The 18230-nt window shown below is 45.3% G+C and overlaps 1 protein-coding gene across 1 annotated transcript; it reads right to left on the bottom strand.

Moving 5' to 3' along the window:
- Positions 1-2775: 2775 nt before the first annotated feature.
- Positions 2776-17323, bottom strand: RPN1 (ribophorin I). Its single transcript, XM_075831777.1, has 9 exons — positions 17003-17323; positions 13695-13759; positions 12394-12700; positions 10729-10938; positions 8551-8743; positions 7198-7297; positions 5582-5840; positions 4042-4287; positions 2776-3699 (listed from the first exon to the last, which is right to left on the bottom strand). Exons 1-9 carry the CDS (start codon positions 17213-17215, stop codon positions 3517-3519), a joined length of 1776 nt encoding a protein of 591 aa, XP_075687892.1. The 5' UTR covers positions 17216-17323; the 3' UTR covers positions 2776-3516.
- Positions 17324-18230: the final 907 nt, after the last annotated feature.

Below are 18230 nucleotides of genomic sequence, written 5' to 3'. Positions count from 1 at the left end.
TTGCTTCATTTTAGATCCATTGGCGCAATTAAAAACAGACATTGGTTGCTAAGTCTACATACCCCTTCAAAACACATGCATCTGGGATCGATTTCTCGGTGGGTGCCCAGTCTCTTCTTGCACATTATATGCCATGGTCCAGATCTCCAATCAGTGCACAAAACCGCCACCAGGAGTCATTTACTTCAGGTTCCCGCCGGCTTACAGTTGGGCTTCTCCAGTGCTATTATCTGGGCTCCTCTTGAATGAACATAGAAAATAATTTTTACGATTTTTGCCCAGAAATTAACCAACTAATAGTCTCAATCTAAGAACGGGCGGCTCATCACTCAAGTCCTAACAGTAGACCGCTGACTATAAACATTCTGCCATACATATAGAAGAGTCAGGGACCTCCAGCTTTCCCTAATCTATGGCAGGTGAAGACTTCTACAACTATTGGAGATTACGGCTGTCACCATCCTGGGCTTGGTATACAGGCCATTTCCAACTCATTCAAGGTCGTTTAACACGATCTGCACTGTACTATATGTGGAAAGTAAAAATTCCAGGCCAGCATAAGAGTGACTATTTTTGTGGATTACTCTGGTCATACAACCAGCTACCGAATCAGTGGTGCATCTACCATAGAGACAGTCCACACCACTGCTATGAGGCCCGGCAGGCCATGAACTGCTTCAGACCTGCCCTACACGTTTATCGATAAATACAATTCTGCTAATACACAACCGCCACTAGAGGGCGCTCACTGCATACAGATCCAACTAAGACCACTACCTTTATAAATTCATATACAGTGAGCTCCCCCTAGTGGCAGTTGTGCATAAACATAATTTTATTGTTTAACCCCTTAAGTACCAGGCCAATTTTGACCGTGAAGATCAGACCAATTTTTCGTTTCCCTCTTTGCATCTCGTAGGCATAACTTTTTTTTTATTCAATGTGGAAGTGAGGCTTTTTTGCAGGAGTTACACTTTATATAGGTGATTTGTTTTTTGGTGTATTTACAGTAGCATTTAATTTATATTTTAGCAAAAAAATAAAAAAAACTCAAAATAAGTATGTGCATATTATTTTGTGTTTTGGACTTATATTTAATAAAACTTTAAAGTAAATATGGTATATTGGTTAAATTAGAAATATGCATTGCCTTAATTTGATTCCATTTTTTCATTGGTGGTTCAGGTCAACATTCTTGTGCATTCTCAGTCACATAGCCGAGCGGCGCATAGTGGAATACAGAGGGACGCAAGCGAACAGAGAAACAGCAGACTTCTCTGCGCAGGCGTGACCTGTGCAGGAAGGAGGGGCAAACTGCACATGGTAAACTAGCGCTCAACATGTACGAAGAATGCGGGGAGGAGCGGCGCATGCTCAACCGGCGACACAAGAACTACTGATGGACATGTCCAGTAGCAATGAGGAATAAACACTGCCTGGACTTCTATTATTTAGGGAGGTGAATACACAAACGCCAAAATTGTAATAATTGATTACAATTCTAGAGAATAGTGAAATATTAAAAGGCAATGTTTAAAAGTGTTGTTGTTTTTTACTAAAAAATGTGTATTAGTGAGTTAATAAACTTTGTAAATACATTTTATTAAAAAAGTTGCTTTTTTTTTTTTAGATACAGCTGCTCTGTATTCTCTATACAGAGCAGCTGTATCTAGCGCTTTTCACCGAATCCGTCAGTTCCACAGACCAGACGGATTCAGCGACAGCGGGTTCTGCGTGTCTGACCTGCAGGATCCACCTGTAAACCATCACATCTATGGATCCTGGGCTGTCTAAGATTTAGACCTCGATCGTGTCAAAGAGAGAGTACCCCCTTCCTCTTGGAATGCCGCAATGTGTTGATCAATTGATTGCGGCATTCAAAGGGTTAACGGCGGAGATCAGAGGTTTCTTGGATCTCCACTGTTAAACCAGGGCTGCGGCTATGTATTACAGCCGTAGCTTCGCTCCTGATCACGGGCATATATATATATATATATATATATATATATATATATATATATATATATCTCATATGTGCATAAGTCAGTAGTACAGGAAAGTTGGTAATATCTGTTTATTAGAGTAAAGTGGCATCTCCCTTACCTTCCGGCAGCCCGTAGTTCTCCTTTCCTGCAGAATCTCTGTCAATGTTCAGAAACCTCCTCAGTCCCCTAAAAAAATCCATCTAGGCTAAAACAGTAAATACTAGTCAGGGAGGAGGGGAGAGGAAGGGGATGCAGCTGCAGTACCTCAGCGTTTCATGTAAACAGCATGGTTGTACAGTCATACAGAATAGTACCCACAAGTTTGTGAAATTACCAGTAACAGTCCATGCACACTATCATAAAAATGTATCCGTAGTTACGGACCCAATCACTTCTATTGACCGCGGACACCTTCCCGTATATTTACAGGAAGGTGTCCGGTCCGTAGAAGGGAACCGCAAAAGATAGAACATGCCCATTCTATTGCTTTTTACGGGCCATGCTCCCATATTTTGTATGGGAGCACGACCCGCAAATGCGGGTGTCTGTCTGCGGCCGTCTGCCCCTGTACTCGCGGGCCGGTATTACAGACACGGCTGCGTGCATGAGAGTGTTTCAGCGGCTTGCTACATGTCTCGGGTTCGCGCATAATGCATTTGTTTACAGACCATATTATTTCAGATTTTTTTTTTAGTGTTTTGCAGCCATTTGTAAAATTTTTGTCTATTTTGTGAAACTGTTAATATGCAGAAAATGTCACCCACTGGTGGAGAATAACGAGGCGTGCGGATCCACAATCCCTTCTTTATTACTTTTGGTCAAACAAGCAGAAAAACAAGAACTTTACAGTTTTTCCTGACAATCATTAAGAGTAAAAACTTGGCAGAGACTTTGTATGAAAATGTGCGGCTCGCTGGGTCACTGCATGTAAAAAAGACAAGACAAAACAAAAAAAAAGTAACCCGCTCCGTGCAGCGGAGACACGGCCGGCTACACAGAGAACATTGGTGGATGAAATTGGGAAAAAAAAAATATAATTTTAATCATAACTTTCCATGAATTTAGGACAGAGAAAAAATAAAAAATAAAGTTGGTTTTTAATGTCACCACATTCCCATTTATTACACCTCCCAACCAAAGAAAATTATTCTAATCCCCTGGGAGAATCTTTAGGCACAAACTGCTGGAGAACCAATTAAAAGCTGTTCTCTGTTACCCCATGGCAGGGCACATGGAGGGAGGACTGTACAGCGGCAGTAAATTGCCCACAGTTTGGCAGTATAATAGAGACTCTCAGGGGAAATATAGATCATACAATAAGAGCGCGGTGTCCGCTCGGGGTGCGCGCTGCACAGTTGTGCCTTAATCTCACAAGCTTGACAATTCTTAAAGCAGGAGAGGACAAATACCGCTGGACTCAGGAGTTAGACCGACAAGGTTGCAGGAAGGCGCGAGCACCGTTTTGCTTTCAGGCACTGTTGCAATCTGGCTCCTGAGGTTTGTCCATTCCTGATCTTAAGAAAGTATGAAGTTACAATGCATCGAGGATGTTGTCGACTTTGTTAACCAGCTCCTGGCGCCTGTTAGCGTGCTGCTTTTCGCTTTCGATGTAGCTGTCTTTCTTCAGCTTGCCGGCGACCAGGCGTTCGGCTTCGGAGGAGGATTTCACCACAATCTCCTTCACTTGACTGTCCAGCTTCTGGATCTCTGCAACCTGGGAGCAGTCACAAACCCATATGATAAATGTGCAATATATTCAACAGTGCTGTACATAGATTGTACTCACAGGTCGAGATGAACTAATATCCTGAAATACTCTGTGATGCTGTAGGACCCACCCCCCTGCTTCCACCTTATCCTCAGTCTGTGACCTCCCTCATCTCATAACACTGCCCCCAACATATCCGCACTAAATCACATGCGTGACAAATCATTGCTCTGACTAGATATGCACAGTAATTCTCTGAAATATTCTGTGCTGCTGTGGCCCTTGCCCCCTTCCACCACTATGTAATGCACAGATCATGACTTTTCAGGTATCAGATCATGGACTCACCTTATCACACAGGTCAGACCCTTCAGCCTTTAGCTTGGACTGCAGAGATGCAATTTCATTTGTTAGGTTCTTGTGCTCGGTCTCGAGGGCTTTCTTGCCGCTGTTGAGGGTGGAAATGTCCCGCGACTGCTTGTATTTGTTCACGGCTTCATCAAAGTGGCGGTAAAGGCCGAGTCTCTTGTTGACCAGAGTGAGGATCTGCTCTGTGATGCAGGCGACTTTCATCCTGGCCTCAGCTGCGGGGTCCTGTCATGACAAATGTCAGATTCAGACATCCGAATAAAAGGATTTGCAAAGTGTAGCTGCGGAGAGTCTCTACAATTATTATGGTCACATGACCCATCTCTTTCTGGGAAAGCTGGGTGACAACTTCAATGTCCACAATTACACCTCCCAAAGACATCCAGCTTTCCTAGACTTCTAAAGAGCGATACATCGTCCGCACCCATCATTGTATAACTAGACTCTAGGTCATGGGTCCTCAACTGGCGGACCACGGTCCGAAATCCAGACCGCAGACGCCAGTTGTCCGGACCAGTGGCATCGCTAGCACAAGGCAACTGGGGCAGAAGCCACGAATATTTATCCCTGTGGCCCAGGCGACCCCCACATTCAATTGTATCTGCGGTTTCAGGATGCAAATACAATTGAATACTATGGCAGAGCAGGGAGCTATCAGCTCCCTGCTCCACCAGGCTACGTGTGGCCTACAGCCTATGAGACGCTGGAACAGTAACCCTGCACAGGCCGTCGCAATGACGTCACTGCATCAGGTCGGCCTATGCAAGGGTCCCGTCTCGGCGCCTTATAGGCTGCAGGCCTAACATGGCTGAGGAGGCTGTGCAGCACGTTCGTTATGGGAACAGGGCTAGGCGAGTTCAAGTTTGTTTTATTTGTTTGGGGGGGCACTATCTACAGGGGGCTCTGTGTGGCACTGTCTACAGGGGGCACCGTGTGTGGCACTCTTTCCAGGAGTCTCTGATTAGGACCACCAGACACAACTTTGCTTGGAGCCCCAGAAATTCCAAATCTGCCCCTGAAGGTAAGGCAGTCACCCCCTTTGTACCAGATTTCAACGGCTAACAATAAATCAGGATGCAAATAATTTGACAAAGTTTTCAAAAATTTAGCAAGACAATATTTTTATTACTGGTGTTCAGCTCGGACTTCACCCGACGGCAGACCCCAGTAAGTGAACCTTTGTAAGTAGTAGTGGAGTGCCCCTGCTCTAGGTGATAAACTGTGGGACATGGTCTGGTCGCCCTATTTGATGGGGCGCTGTTTTCCCAGAAACAGATATAGGCGAGAGTAAATAACCTGGATGGATATCCCTGCTCAGTGGGTCTGAAGGCGGTCACATCAATATCTCGCTAACTAGAGGTTAGTAAGACGTCTGCCTGCCGATCGCCACCAGAGCTTGTCCCGCTACCTCCGCCATATGTGTAAGTCATTGTTTACCATCTGCCCCTCCCCCTCTCAATGTTCCCGGCTGTAGGCAGATCTACTGATATGAAGAACGTGTAAGAGATGAGATACCGACCTTAGTGATGGAGAAGTCGAGCCGGACGTAGATGATGACTGCGAAGAAGAGGATGTAGAAGGCCCCGACAACCAGCAGAGGCTCTTGGAGCATCAGGATTTTGTTGAACGTGTAGTGAACGACAACATCCTGAATATGCTGCTCCACCAGATTCTTCTTCTGAGCGATGATGACCGGCCGACCAAACGTGTCCAGATAGGTGTAGTGCAGCTCATCAGCGGCTCGGTTGAGGTCATAGGGGTTTTCTACATGGATATTTCTGGAAATAAAGTTGATAAGGTCAGGAGTAAAATACGGCTTGGTTAAGATGAGGGCACTTTATAGAATATGTTGCATCCAGTTTCAGGCAATGCGCCGGTATCGGAACCATAATGCTGCGACGACGACACAGCTTTATTGTTAAAGTCCGATAGGCTCAGGTACATGGCAGACCTGGGGGCCGTGGTTAGGCCTCGCATCGCTGGGGCACCAATGGCCTAACAGAAGTAGCCCATTCCTCTGTAAAACCACTTAGGTGCCGCAGTCACTACTGACCGGAGCATCTAAAATGGTTAGAGGGTAACTAAGCGTTCGACAAACTTCTGACACGTCATAGTGACATGTCAGAAGTTTTGATTGGTGGGGGCCCAAGCACCGAGAGCCCCACTAATCTCTAAAACGATGCAGCAGAAGCGCTCGTGTGAGCGCTCAGCCGCTTCGTTTCTGTTCGGCCTTTTCGGAAATCAATGTATCGGAGTGCGAGCTCAATAAAAGGTCTATGAGCCCGTACTCCGCTACATCGGCTTTCCAGAAAAAGCCGAACAGAAATGAAGCAGCCGAGTGCTCACATGAGCGCTTCTGCAGCTTCGTTTTAGCGATTGGTGGGGGTCTCAGTGCTCGGATCCCCACCAATCAAAACTTATGACATGTCAGAAGTTCGTCAAATGCTTAGTTACCATTTAAAAGGCCAGGACCTGCGTTAGCCCCGATCTCGCCCTTTGAAGCAGGGTGTCATCTGTGTGTAACTGTTGCGGATGGCGCATGCATGGCTGTTCAGCTTTATATTAAAAACTAAATAAAATCAAGGCTGCTTTCATCCAGGAACAGCGCCACACCTGTCCAAGGGTTGTGTCTGGTATTGCAGCTCTGCTCTATTGAAGTTAATGGGGCTAAAATGTAATACCACACACAACCTGTTAACGGTTGTGGAGCAGTTTCTGAAAGAAAGCAGCCATGTTTTTCTAATCCTGTACAATCAGCTATGGACTTGGTCACAGCAAGAGCTGGAGAGAGGAAAGCGTGTGCACGCGCCGGCTCTCGGCAGACAGGGACAAGACTGATCTGTCGCGAGAGATCACAGTGTTGTCGTGCTCGTCTGCCGAGAACTAAAGAGTAAGAGCGGGTGCGCATGTGTAGCAAAAAAGTGCCCCAGGGTTTGCGCAGCGCTGCCTATTACATGCTGCACATGTATGGGCAGGTAAAAGGTTCTCTTTAATTGGACCAGATGGATAAGAACTGCTTACACACCAGTTATTTTAGTGGGGTTTGTTTAGCGGATGTCACTGTATACAACTAACGGCCAGCCCAGAACATACATATATTATATATATATATATATATATATACTCATCACTTACTTTGCTCCTTCGGGAAGGATTAGTTTAACAGTCAGAGAATCCACGACCTGTTCATCAAATACATGATCAATGAACCTTATCTTCAGCGCGTACTGATCACCTGTGAGGGGAGAGGAGACGGCGAGATAAGGGATTGGATATTTCGAAGAAGACTCCACGGTCAATCCACATCCCCAAACTGAATGCAGGAGGAATATTAAAAAGCTGCAGTAGACTGACGGTATTAAAGGGGCTGTCCACTACTGGACAACTGATGACCTATCCACCGGTACATGATCTGTGGGGGTCAGACAGCCGCACCGCGCACAGTCAAGTCGCTCCGGCCACGGAATAGCAGCGAGCTGCCGTACTGCAGTATTCAAGTGAATAGGAGCAGAGCTGCTATGCACGAAGCCAACTGCTTTAGACTCCGTACATAGCACTATGTGCCATAACAGCCGGTGCCCGGAGATAACCGGAGAAGCTTAACGGTGCGTGGTCCGGGTGTCTGACCCACACCGATGATATACTGATGACCGATCCGGTGGATAGATCATCAGTTGTTTAAAGAGGCTCTGTCACCAGATTTTGCAACCCCTATCTGCTATTGCAGCAGATCGGCGCAGCAATGTAGATTACAGTAACGTTTTTATTTTTAAAAAACGAGCATTTTTGGCCAAGTTATGACCATTTTTGTATTTATGCAAATGAGGCTTGCAAAAGTCCAAGTGGGCGTGTTTAAAGTAAAAGTCCAAGTGGGCGTGTATTATGTGCGTACATCGGTCGATGTAGCTACTTACCTGCAAATGCAGATGCTGCTGCAGAATCATCTGTAGCCTCTGGTGTCGATGTGTCCTCGCTCGTCCGACACGATGCAGGACCTGTGAGTGACGTCACAGCATGATCTCTCGAGAACACGCTGTGTGTCTGCACTGCCAGAAGCTGGGCGTTGTGAAGAGAAGTGGATGATACTTCTATACACAACGCCCAGCTAGTAAAAGTAGTAAACACGCCCCGATGTACACACATAATACACGCCCACTTGGACTTTTGCAAGCCTCATTTGCATAAATACAAAAATGGTCATAACTTGGCCAAAAATGCTCGTTTTTTTAAAAATAAAAACGTTACTGTAATCTACATTGCAGCGCCGATCTGCTGCAATAGCAGATAGGGGTTGCAAAATCTGGTGACAGAGCCTCTTTAAGGGTGATGCTATAGTAACTATTCCTGTACGTGTATGGAACAAGCAAGTACAAACCCAATATATTGTAGGGACTACAAACCCCATTAGATTGACGTGGTAAAAGCAAAGTCAACTGTCCATTTTCCTTATATAGATTATTAGGGCATCGGGTATAATCCGACACTCACCCAGGTTGTACAGGTACTCGTAGCTCGGAAGGTTATACCCAACCATGTAATGTGTTTTCCACCCTCCGAAAAGAGGGAACCTGGGCCGGATCTCCATTTCTACAGAGTCGTCCAGAATCAGCAGGTGGCTGGTGGAGATGTTACCGATTTCATCCCTGTAGTAGACATCCTGGGCAGCGGCTGGCAGAATAGTCTAACGAGAGGAAGAGGATTCAACTTATTTCAGAGCTTTTTTAGTAAAGCGTCACTAATCTGGAAACTAATTCCCTGCAATTCCTGCGGATCTGGAATTCAATGCTGGATGAGTAGGAAATTAAAGTGCTGGACTTGAGGGTCAGATCAGTCCTGATGACCTGGATACGTGTTATTAAAGGGGTTATCCGGGGACCAAAAATTGCATTGCAATAATATATTTATGTGAAACTAAGTAACTTACTAATATACTTTAATTAAAAATTCTGTACCAAATGGTGCCGGTCAAACCTCATGAATTTTTCAGGAGGTGCTGGAGCTTTTCTAACAATGATGACGCTCCGACACGGCCCCGCGTGACCGAGCTCTTGCTTCATGTGCTGAGCATGACCGTAAGGGGCTGTCACGTTGCCTATTGCTTGAGTCCCGAGCAGATCATCATCTAGCGCTATGCCCGGGACTCCAGCCCTGCTCCATATTTAGTCAATTCAGGGGTTTCCGATCGCTGGAGTCCCCGAGCAAAGCATCAGCTGGTTCTCTGCCTGGGGACTCCACTTCTGCCCACGTCAATGTCCATATATGGACAACGATAGACTGGTTATCCTCAACACTCGATCGGAAAATAGCTACTTGATTTCAGCTGGATGGAAATTCCAAGTCCAGCGATCTCTTCTGGACAATCAATTGCTGCAAAAAACGTGCAAAAAAGTGTTTATAACATCCCAATATCAATACTGCTACGTTTCGACCCCACAGGAGTCTTTATCAAGCATAAAAACTTGTTATGCTTGATAAAGACTCCTGTGGGGTCGAAACGTAGCACTATTGATATTGGGATGTGTTAATAAACACTTTTTTACTTTTGCCATACGGATGCTGTCCTCAAGTTTTATTTATTGTTTGCAGGTGGAGTTGTAGTTTCTATTAGTAGCATTTAAAGTACCATATAACGTACTGGGAAACGGGGAAAAAAAATTATTTGCCGGTCGAAATTTAAAAAAAAACAAAAACGTTTTATATTTTATTACTTTAAAATGTTTTGCTTCACCACATTCTGAGAGCCAGAACGTTCTTATTTTTCCCTGGATTGAGGGCTTATTTTTTTGCGGGACGAACTGTAGTTTTTATTGGTACACACGACATTGTGATCACTTTTTGTTAATTTTTTTCTCGCGAGCGAAGGTGACCAAAAAAAAAAAATAAAAAAATGTTGATTTTGGCGGTTTCAATTTAGTTTTTTTGGGCGTTCACCGTGCAAGTTAAATAACGGTATATTGTCATAGTTCAGACGTTTACGGACGCAGCGATACCAATTTTGTATATTTTTTTACATTAATTTAGAGGAAAAAATGGGAAAAGGTTTTGTTTTTTTAAACTTTTAATATATGTTGACTTTTTTTTCCTTTTTACACATTTTATTAGTCCCCCTAGGGGACTTGAACCAGCGAGCGTTAGATAATGTAATAATGTATTGCAGTATATTGCCATTTTCACAGGCTTCTGTTAAGCCCTCCAAGAGACACGGCTTAACAGGGGCAGAAAGAAGACGGCAGTCCCAGGGTTCTTCCTTTAAGCCTTGGGCTGCCATGATAACCCCCCGATCGCAGTGTTGGGCCGCTAATGAGCTGTCGGAGGGGGCCATCCCTCTTTTTTCAACACTTCAGATGCTGCTGTCACGCTTGACCGCAGCATTTGATTGGTTAAACGGCCAGGAACAGTGTGATCGCTGTTTCCGCCCGTTAGTCCCGGGAGTCAGCTGTAAAGCACAGCTGACACCTACAACGTATGGAGCGTGCTCCGTCTGTCAGCGCGTTCCATACTTCCATATGACGCTTATGTACATGTACGTGATAATGCGTCACGGGGTTAAAGCCTCGACCTGACCAGAAAACAGATAAACCTGCACAATTTTACGACTCCGCTTATTTCCACATAGATAATCGCTCTATATTGATCACGATCCAGAACAAGTTCTTTTATAACTACCTTAAAGGATTTGACGGATGAGATCCCGCTGTCCGGCTGCCTCTGGTAATCGTATCTTGAGAAGGGTCCCTTTAAATCTGCTCCAGTGTGTTTTAAGTCAACAGTTTCTTCTACAGCAATGTTGCCCCAATGGGAGACTTCAATAACGCGGGTCATTCTGGTGATGGTAAGGAAGGGACTATTGTTCTCGTAGTGAACCTTCAGGACATCCTGGAAAGATTTAAAAAAAAAAAAAAGAAACAGAGGGTTAATTAAGTCATGTCTCTTGATTAACCCCTTCCCGACATATGACATACAGTTACGTCATAGCCGGGTAGGGGGAAGTATGGAGCGGGCTCACGGAGTGAACGCGCTCCATATGATGCCGGTGTTGGCTGTATGTTACAGCCGACACGTCAGAGTAATGAGCGGAATCCCGCTCGTTTAACTCATTAAATGCTGCTGTCAATAGCAACCGCAGCATTTAAATAGTTAGAAAGAGGGGGGCGGCCCCCCCTCTAACAGCTCACCGCGCCCCCCGCAACAAAAAAGTTTTTTTTTGTGTAAAATAAAACAAAATTATTAAAAGTAAAAAAAAAAAAAACCTTTTCCCCCTAGAGCATAGTAAAAAATTAAATAGACATAATTGGTATCGCCGCGTCCGTAAAAGTCTGAACTATTACAATATATCATTATTTAACCCGCACGGTGAACACCGTAAAAAAAAAAAAAAAAATTAACAACGCCAGATGTCTATTTTTTGGTCACCTAATCTCACACAAAAGATTAAATAAAAGTGATCAAACAGTCGCATGTAAACCAAAATGGTATTAAACAAAACTACAGCTTATCCCGCAAAAAATAAGCCCTCATACCACTTAATCGACGGAAAAATAAAAAAAGTTATGGCTCTTGGAATTTGGCGACACAAAATAAATTTTCTTTTTTACACTTAGGTTTTTACTTGTAAAAGTAGTAAAATATAGAAAAAACTATATATATTTGGTATCGCCGTAATCGTATTGACCCACAGCATAAAGTTGTTTCAATTGCACAGTGAATTCCGTAAAAACGGCGTGCAAAAAACCATGGAGGAATCGCTGTTTTTTTTCCATTTTCTACTCCACAAATATTTTTTTTCCCGTTTCCTAGTACATTATACGGCAAAATAAATGGAGCTACGAAAAACTACAACTCGTCCCGCAAAAATCAAGCCCTCATAGGACTATATGGACGGAAAAACAAAGACCTTATGGCTTCTGGAAGGTGGGGAGGAAAAAACGAAAAATAAAATCAGAAAGTTGTTTACGACGGGAAGGGGTTAAAGAGGCTGTCTGATGAGAGGAAACGCTTTCATAGTCAAGCTGCGGAGGGTCTGTCCCCCGGCAAACAGCGGCCACTGCAGGGGAAACAAAGTATTACATGGCGGCCATTCATGTAGTACATGGACGGCTCGGATCCGTCGCAAAGGGTTGAGCTGTTAGAGTGGCTCTCTATTCTGGATCATAGAGGGGGGGATCCCAAGCTAGGGATCCCCCGACTTACATATGTCCTAATAGATCGTGCATGTGTATTGGGGGGGGGGGGGGGGGGGTCGAGAGGAATAGATGTTGGCTGAACGAGTGTAAGGCGTTATAATAAAGATCCGTCACTTGGAAACCAGCTAAACCCTCTCTTCACACTTACATGGCTCCATGCCGGGATGTCCTTAAAGGGACCATATTCGATGATGTCATCGGATCGGGATGGGTTGCCGAGCTTGGTGTAGTTCTCCACATTCCGGGATGCGAGCTTGACACGTGTAGTTTGGGATGTGGTTGGGTACGGAGAGTAGAAGTAATGGCTGCTCTCAAAGGTTACAAACTGTTTCTCTGCCTGTGTGATCTGGGTGGGGTAGGGGTGCAGGATGTGAGTGTAGACGGTCTCAATAAACACTTTGGTCTTTCCTCCGGGAGACAGAGAAGACGGAAGCTGAACCGAGAATTGTTTTCCGCTGATGGAATAACAAAAAGAGAACAAAGTGTTAGAAAAACCAACGACAATGACCACAAAAAATGGTGCAGCGTTCCTGCCTGTCTTTCCTCATAGGTCTCTGGCTCCTTCCTAGTTTACACCTGGTACTTGTGTAGGACGAGCAGAACTACATATCCCATGGAGCACTGCACTGAGGATCTAGTATCAACCTGAAGAACTCCTTAAATATCCATTACACCCAACCAGACATATACGTGTGTGCTAAAGGGTTACTTGTTAGAAGGGTTTCTTGACAATAAGCAGATCACAAGTTCTCCCCCTGCTGGGACCCCCAGCGATCAGCTGTAATCTGTTGGGAAACATGGTATTAAGTGTTCGGTCTCTCTGCAGCGCCACCACAGGAGAAATGAAGCATTACACAGTGTCCATTCGTATCAGGTGTTGTCTGTGTAATACAGGACAGGACCTCAGAGAAAGACGCTCTATGTAACCGCTCTCCAGTCTGCCCAAGAGATGAGGATCCTGAACATAAGACCCCCCTCTCATAACTCACAAATAGGGTTTATAGAACTGGGAAATCTAAACAGGACAACACGTCACCCCCTTTTTGGTAGGTCAGTAAGAAGGTTGTGCCCCGGTGACATGGACTGTAGAAACCTGATAAACAATGCACCTAAAAATTGGCTGCTGTGTGTAAGGGCTTGTTCACACCGTTTTTTGGCGCTGTTTTTGAGACATTTTTTCTGCGTGCAAAAAACTCTGTGTGAACAAACCCGAACACTAGATGTCGTTTTCTATTCAGGTTTCTGGAAGTTCTCCTGTATTTTTATTATTCCTTTATATTGCACAGAGATCGTCATCACGAACGAACACCCGCTCCCTGTCCCCATTGGGGCTCTCAATCTGAATTCCAAATGAACCTAGATTGGCTTTGCCTTTTGGGGGGGGGGGGGTTGGGATGATAAAACCCATGCAAAATAAAATAAATTATAAATAAAATAGCAGGGTCTCACCTTCTTCCTCTTCCTTTTGTTTCTCGTACCTCCAGGTAACCGTCCTCTTCGTCCTCTGTTTTCACCTGTAACACGAAGGAATTGTATTAACGACCTCGCCGGATCCACTGACAAGACGTAAGAATGAACGCGGCAGCCACCAAAAGACCTGCCCCTAATGATGCAGCGAAAAGACGTTGCAGAAAAAAGCCGCCCCCCCCCCCTACGAAGTTCTGCAACTTTCTAATATACAATGCGGTGGGTTTACCACTGCGGTCTAAGACCAGACGATCAGAAGAAGCGCCAAACTTATCTCAGTGGCGCCCGCGGTATAATAGACTTGTTACATCTTGCCACGCACTTTTCTCTTCCTTATACTAGACGAGGACTACAGGTCAGGGTAGAAGCCTAATGTGCGGGGGGAGGATGATGAGACTCCTACAATAAACAACGACGACATATTAGGGAGTGACAACTTATGCAACCGTCATCTGACATATATATATACGGCGGGGGCCAAGAGGGAAAGTACGGAGAAGGTTCGCGGCCTGTGGGCGCTTCATAAGTCGCGGGTGCTGCAATATGATACAGACGTTACTTCACCGTAACGAGCGGAATCCTGCTCATTTAACCCCATAGATGCCGTGGTCAATGGCGACCACAAAGGGGGAGACGGCCCCCTCTGATGGACCGGCGCCTATTACAATGTGTCATTATTTAAACTGCACGGTGAAAATTAGGACGTCAGAATTGCTGTTGTTTTGGTCGCCTCATGTCCCACAAACAATCGAATAAAAGTGATAAAAAAAAAAAAAGTCTCATGTAACCCAAACGGTACCAATAAAAACTACAGCTCGACCTGCAAAAAAGTGACCCCGCACACCACGCAATCGACAAAAAAAAAAAAAATGCTTTTTCCTTGTTAGGCGAGATTCACATGAGCGTTGCGAAACCTCCGACGTGAAAAACTACCGCTCTTCACATCCAGGGTGCACCTGTGCTGTACGTTGCAGGTCACGTGATCACGCGTCCGCCCGTAGATTAGAGTGTATGGGGGGGGGGGGGGATGTGGGAAGAGCAAAAAAACTAGGACATGTCAGTGTCATATGGACGGTGGCGTGAAGGGCCCCATGTAATTACATAGGTCTGTGTGACGTTCGTGTGAACAAGGCCTAAAAGTTATACAATTTAAAACAAAAAAAATATATATATATATAAAATTTGGTATCGCCGGAATTGTATTGATCCCCAGAATAAACTGCACGGTAAACGCTAAGGGTGTGTTCACACGGCAGCCTCCATAACGGCTGAAATCACGGAGCTGTATTCAGGAGAAAACAGCTCCGGAATTTCAGCCGTAATGGCACGTGCAGGCGTCTTTCGCTGCGTCCATTACGGATGTAATTGGAGCTGTTTTTCTATGGAGTCAGTGGAAAACGGCTCCAATTACGTCCCAGGAAGTGACAGGCATGTGATGCGGGCGTCTTTTTTACGCGCCGTCTTTTGACAGCGGTGCGTAAAAAAAATGACCGTCGGCACAGAACATCGTAAGACCCATTCAAATGAATGGGCAGATGTGTGCCGACGCTTTGGAGCCGTATTTTCGGACGTAATTCGGGCCTAAAATGCCCGAATTACGTCCGTAAATAGGGTGTGTGAACATACCCTAAAAGCGAAACCTAAAAACCAATGGAAGAATCAATGTGTTTTTCGCATTCCACCCCACAAATACATTTTTCCCAGTACATTACATGGTACAATAGACAGTGCTGTGAAAAACAAACTTCTGCGCATGCGTGACCGGCGCTCCATTCGTTTCTCTGGAGCTGCCGGACACGGACCCCGGAAGGTAACGATTCTGCGGCCCCCGCACCGATCCGTGTAAACCGCTGTCGTGTGCACGGGGCCATAGAAGTGAATGGGTCACAATTTATACACAAAAATGCGGATGAATAGCGGCTGTAAAAGCACGGTCGTGTGCAGGAGGCCTAACACTGGGGATGTGGCCGCATTTTTGTCCGGTGTCACGTTATATGCGGAATGATCAATTCTGTCAATTTACGTGCGTGACGATGGCGCACGGCTAATAAAATCTGCACATTTTATGACTTTTGGCCGCGCCAATGTTTGCAGAAATTCGCTTAGTAAATCTCCCACAAATATGAAGAATCTACAGGAGCGGATCTAGCCCAGACAGGAGGAGGATTATGATGGTGGTGGTGGTGATGGGCGGGCTGCAGGGCCGGGGGATGGGCAGAGTCCTCTCCAGAAAGTCAGCGCTGACGTGTCACAATCCTACAGAGCAGGAGGCTGAGGAGGAAGCGGCGGGTCCTGACAACACATCCTCCTGGCGGGCACAGCTCTGCACAAAGCGGGCACAGCTCTGCCAGTCCTCCCTGCACAGATATAACTCAGCGCCCTCCAGTAAACCACCACTGACCAGTCAGCTATGACATCACTTTGTGCAGTCCTATGTAAAACCAGTGATATCACACACACAAAAAAAATACATCCAGCTCTGCTGCATCTGTATACATTCAGTGTGTATTCACACCTGGCATCAGCGACATGTAATCGTGCAGACTTATTCACATGTAGCAGAGCCGAGTTCGTCACGCAATGGTTTATTTTGTGCACCAAGAGAACAGAGTTACCTGCAGCCCTATGTAAACCACCCAACAGTAATATCACCAATACAACCAAATAAACCCAGCTCTGCTACATCGGTACAGCCTTTCATACAGACATAGCCAAGCTGACTGTAATTTATGCAGTGACAATGCTGAGGGTTTCGCTTGCAGTCCTATGTAAAATCACATAACCGTAACATCGTTAGTGCCAGACAAACTCAGCTCTGCAACGTCTGTATATGTTGTGCATCTAGTCAGAAGTAGCAGAGCTAAAGTAGTGGCTTTCCGATTCGAGAGCCATGATCTACAACAGTCTCTTCAGGGCTATGTGACAAACTCAGCTCTGCCACATCTCTGCTCCAGCAAAAATGTAGGTACAAATAGTGCGCAAAATCCAGACTGCACCACAAGAGCCAGTGCTGAGAAACACCACAATCCAGTCTATAATAATGGCGCACACACCCTCAGTCTGAGACATTTTATATTGTGCGGACAGGAACCTTTCAAGACGCACCAATCACTGTGCGACGTTTTCAAAAGGCGGTCATACGTGCGACAGGTCACTCAACCCTTGTGAGACACTTCGTGCACTTGTCGCACAGCTGAGACATTTCTCCAGAATGACGTCCATTATTATACCTGACCGGAAGCCCCTATCCCCAGTCTGCACTGACCGCAGGGTAAATGTCGCATACTGACCCCCAGGAACGCCAGGTGTCCGGCCAGCTCAGGCTCCAAGGCGACCAGGAAGGAGTGAGCAGCGGCAGGTCCCGGGTTGGACAGCTTCACCTCGGCCGTCACTTTGGCTAGATGGCTGCTGACGTCCACAGTGCGCTTTACGTCCTCGTTAACGAGTCCCTGGGCCCGGCAGGCGGCGGTCAGCGATATGAGGAGTAAGACGGAGCGCTCCATGACCGGGGAGCGGAGGATGGACACGGATTGAGCAGATACCAGGACCCCTCCTGGACGAGTCTCTGCTGACTACTCATTCATCCGCCAAGCGGGAACAACATGGCCGCCAAGGCCCCCGCTGCTGCCTAGCAACGGGAGGGTGGCCTAGACAATGCCTGACAGAACGGAGCGCCTCATGCAGACTCTTCACTCTCTGTATAGATATTAGGCATAATGTATTTTTAATTAAAATAATTATGAATAAAACGCATTTTATATTTCATATGGCGTACTGCTTCTTTGTCATTTTTGTATTTATTCTGAACAGGCAATGTAATAGACACCTAAATAGAATGAGGGATAGAGCGTCTGTAGATACAAGTCTAGAGATGAGCTGTCCATGTAGTCTGTGTTTCCTGCCTGGAGCTCAGAGGTGGTCACCGACCATGTCACCTGATAAACCACACAGTCCAATGTATAATCATCAGAGGGAGGTTTATATGGTCGTACAGGCAGAAATAAATGGATATTCTGAAAGATTTTAATGAAAAAAAAATACAGTTCACCTCATGTAAGAAATCAGATGATTGTTGTTAATATTGATCGGAAATGTTTTTACAACATTTGATACATTGTCCAACCAATAGAAAAAAATTCCATATACATTATTAGTATAAACCAAACTTCAATGTATATGTGGTCATCCATCACAGCATTTTATAGTTTAAATATATTCTAAATAATGGGGATATAAATGCATTACAATATTATCCTGCACTAATCCTGAGATAAGTAATGTATGTACACAGGGACTCCACCAGCAGAATAGTGAGTGCAGCTCTGGAGTATAATTCAGGATCAGTACAGGATAAGTAATGTAATGTATGTACACTGTGACTCCACCAGCAGAATAGTGAGTGCAGCTCTGGAGTATAATACAGGCTGTAACTCAGGATCAGTACAGGATAAGTAATGTATGTACACAGGGACTCCACCAGCAGAATAGTGAGTGCAGCTCTGGAGTATAATACAGGAT

Source organism: Rhinoderma darwinii, chromosome 7, assembly GCF_050947455.1.
Source record: "Rhinoderma darwinii isolate aRhiDar2 chromosome 7, aRhiDar2.hap1, whole genome shotgun sequence".
Lineage (NCBI taxonomy): Eukaryota > Metazoa > Chordata > Amphibia > Anura > Rhinodermatidae > Rhinoderma > Rhinoderma darwinii.
This window is presented reverse-complemented; position numbering and strand designations above follow the sequence as displayed.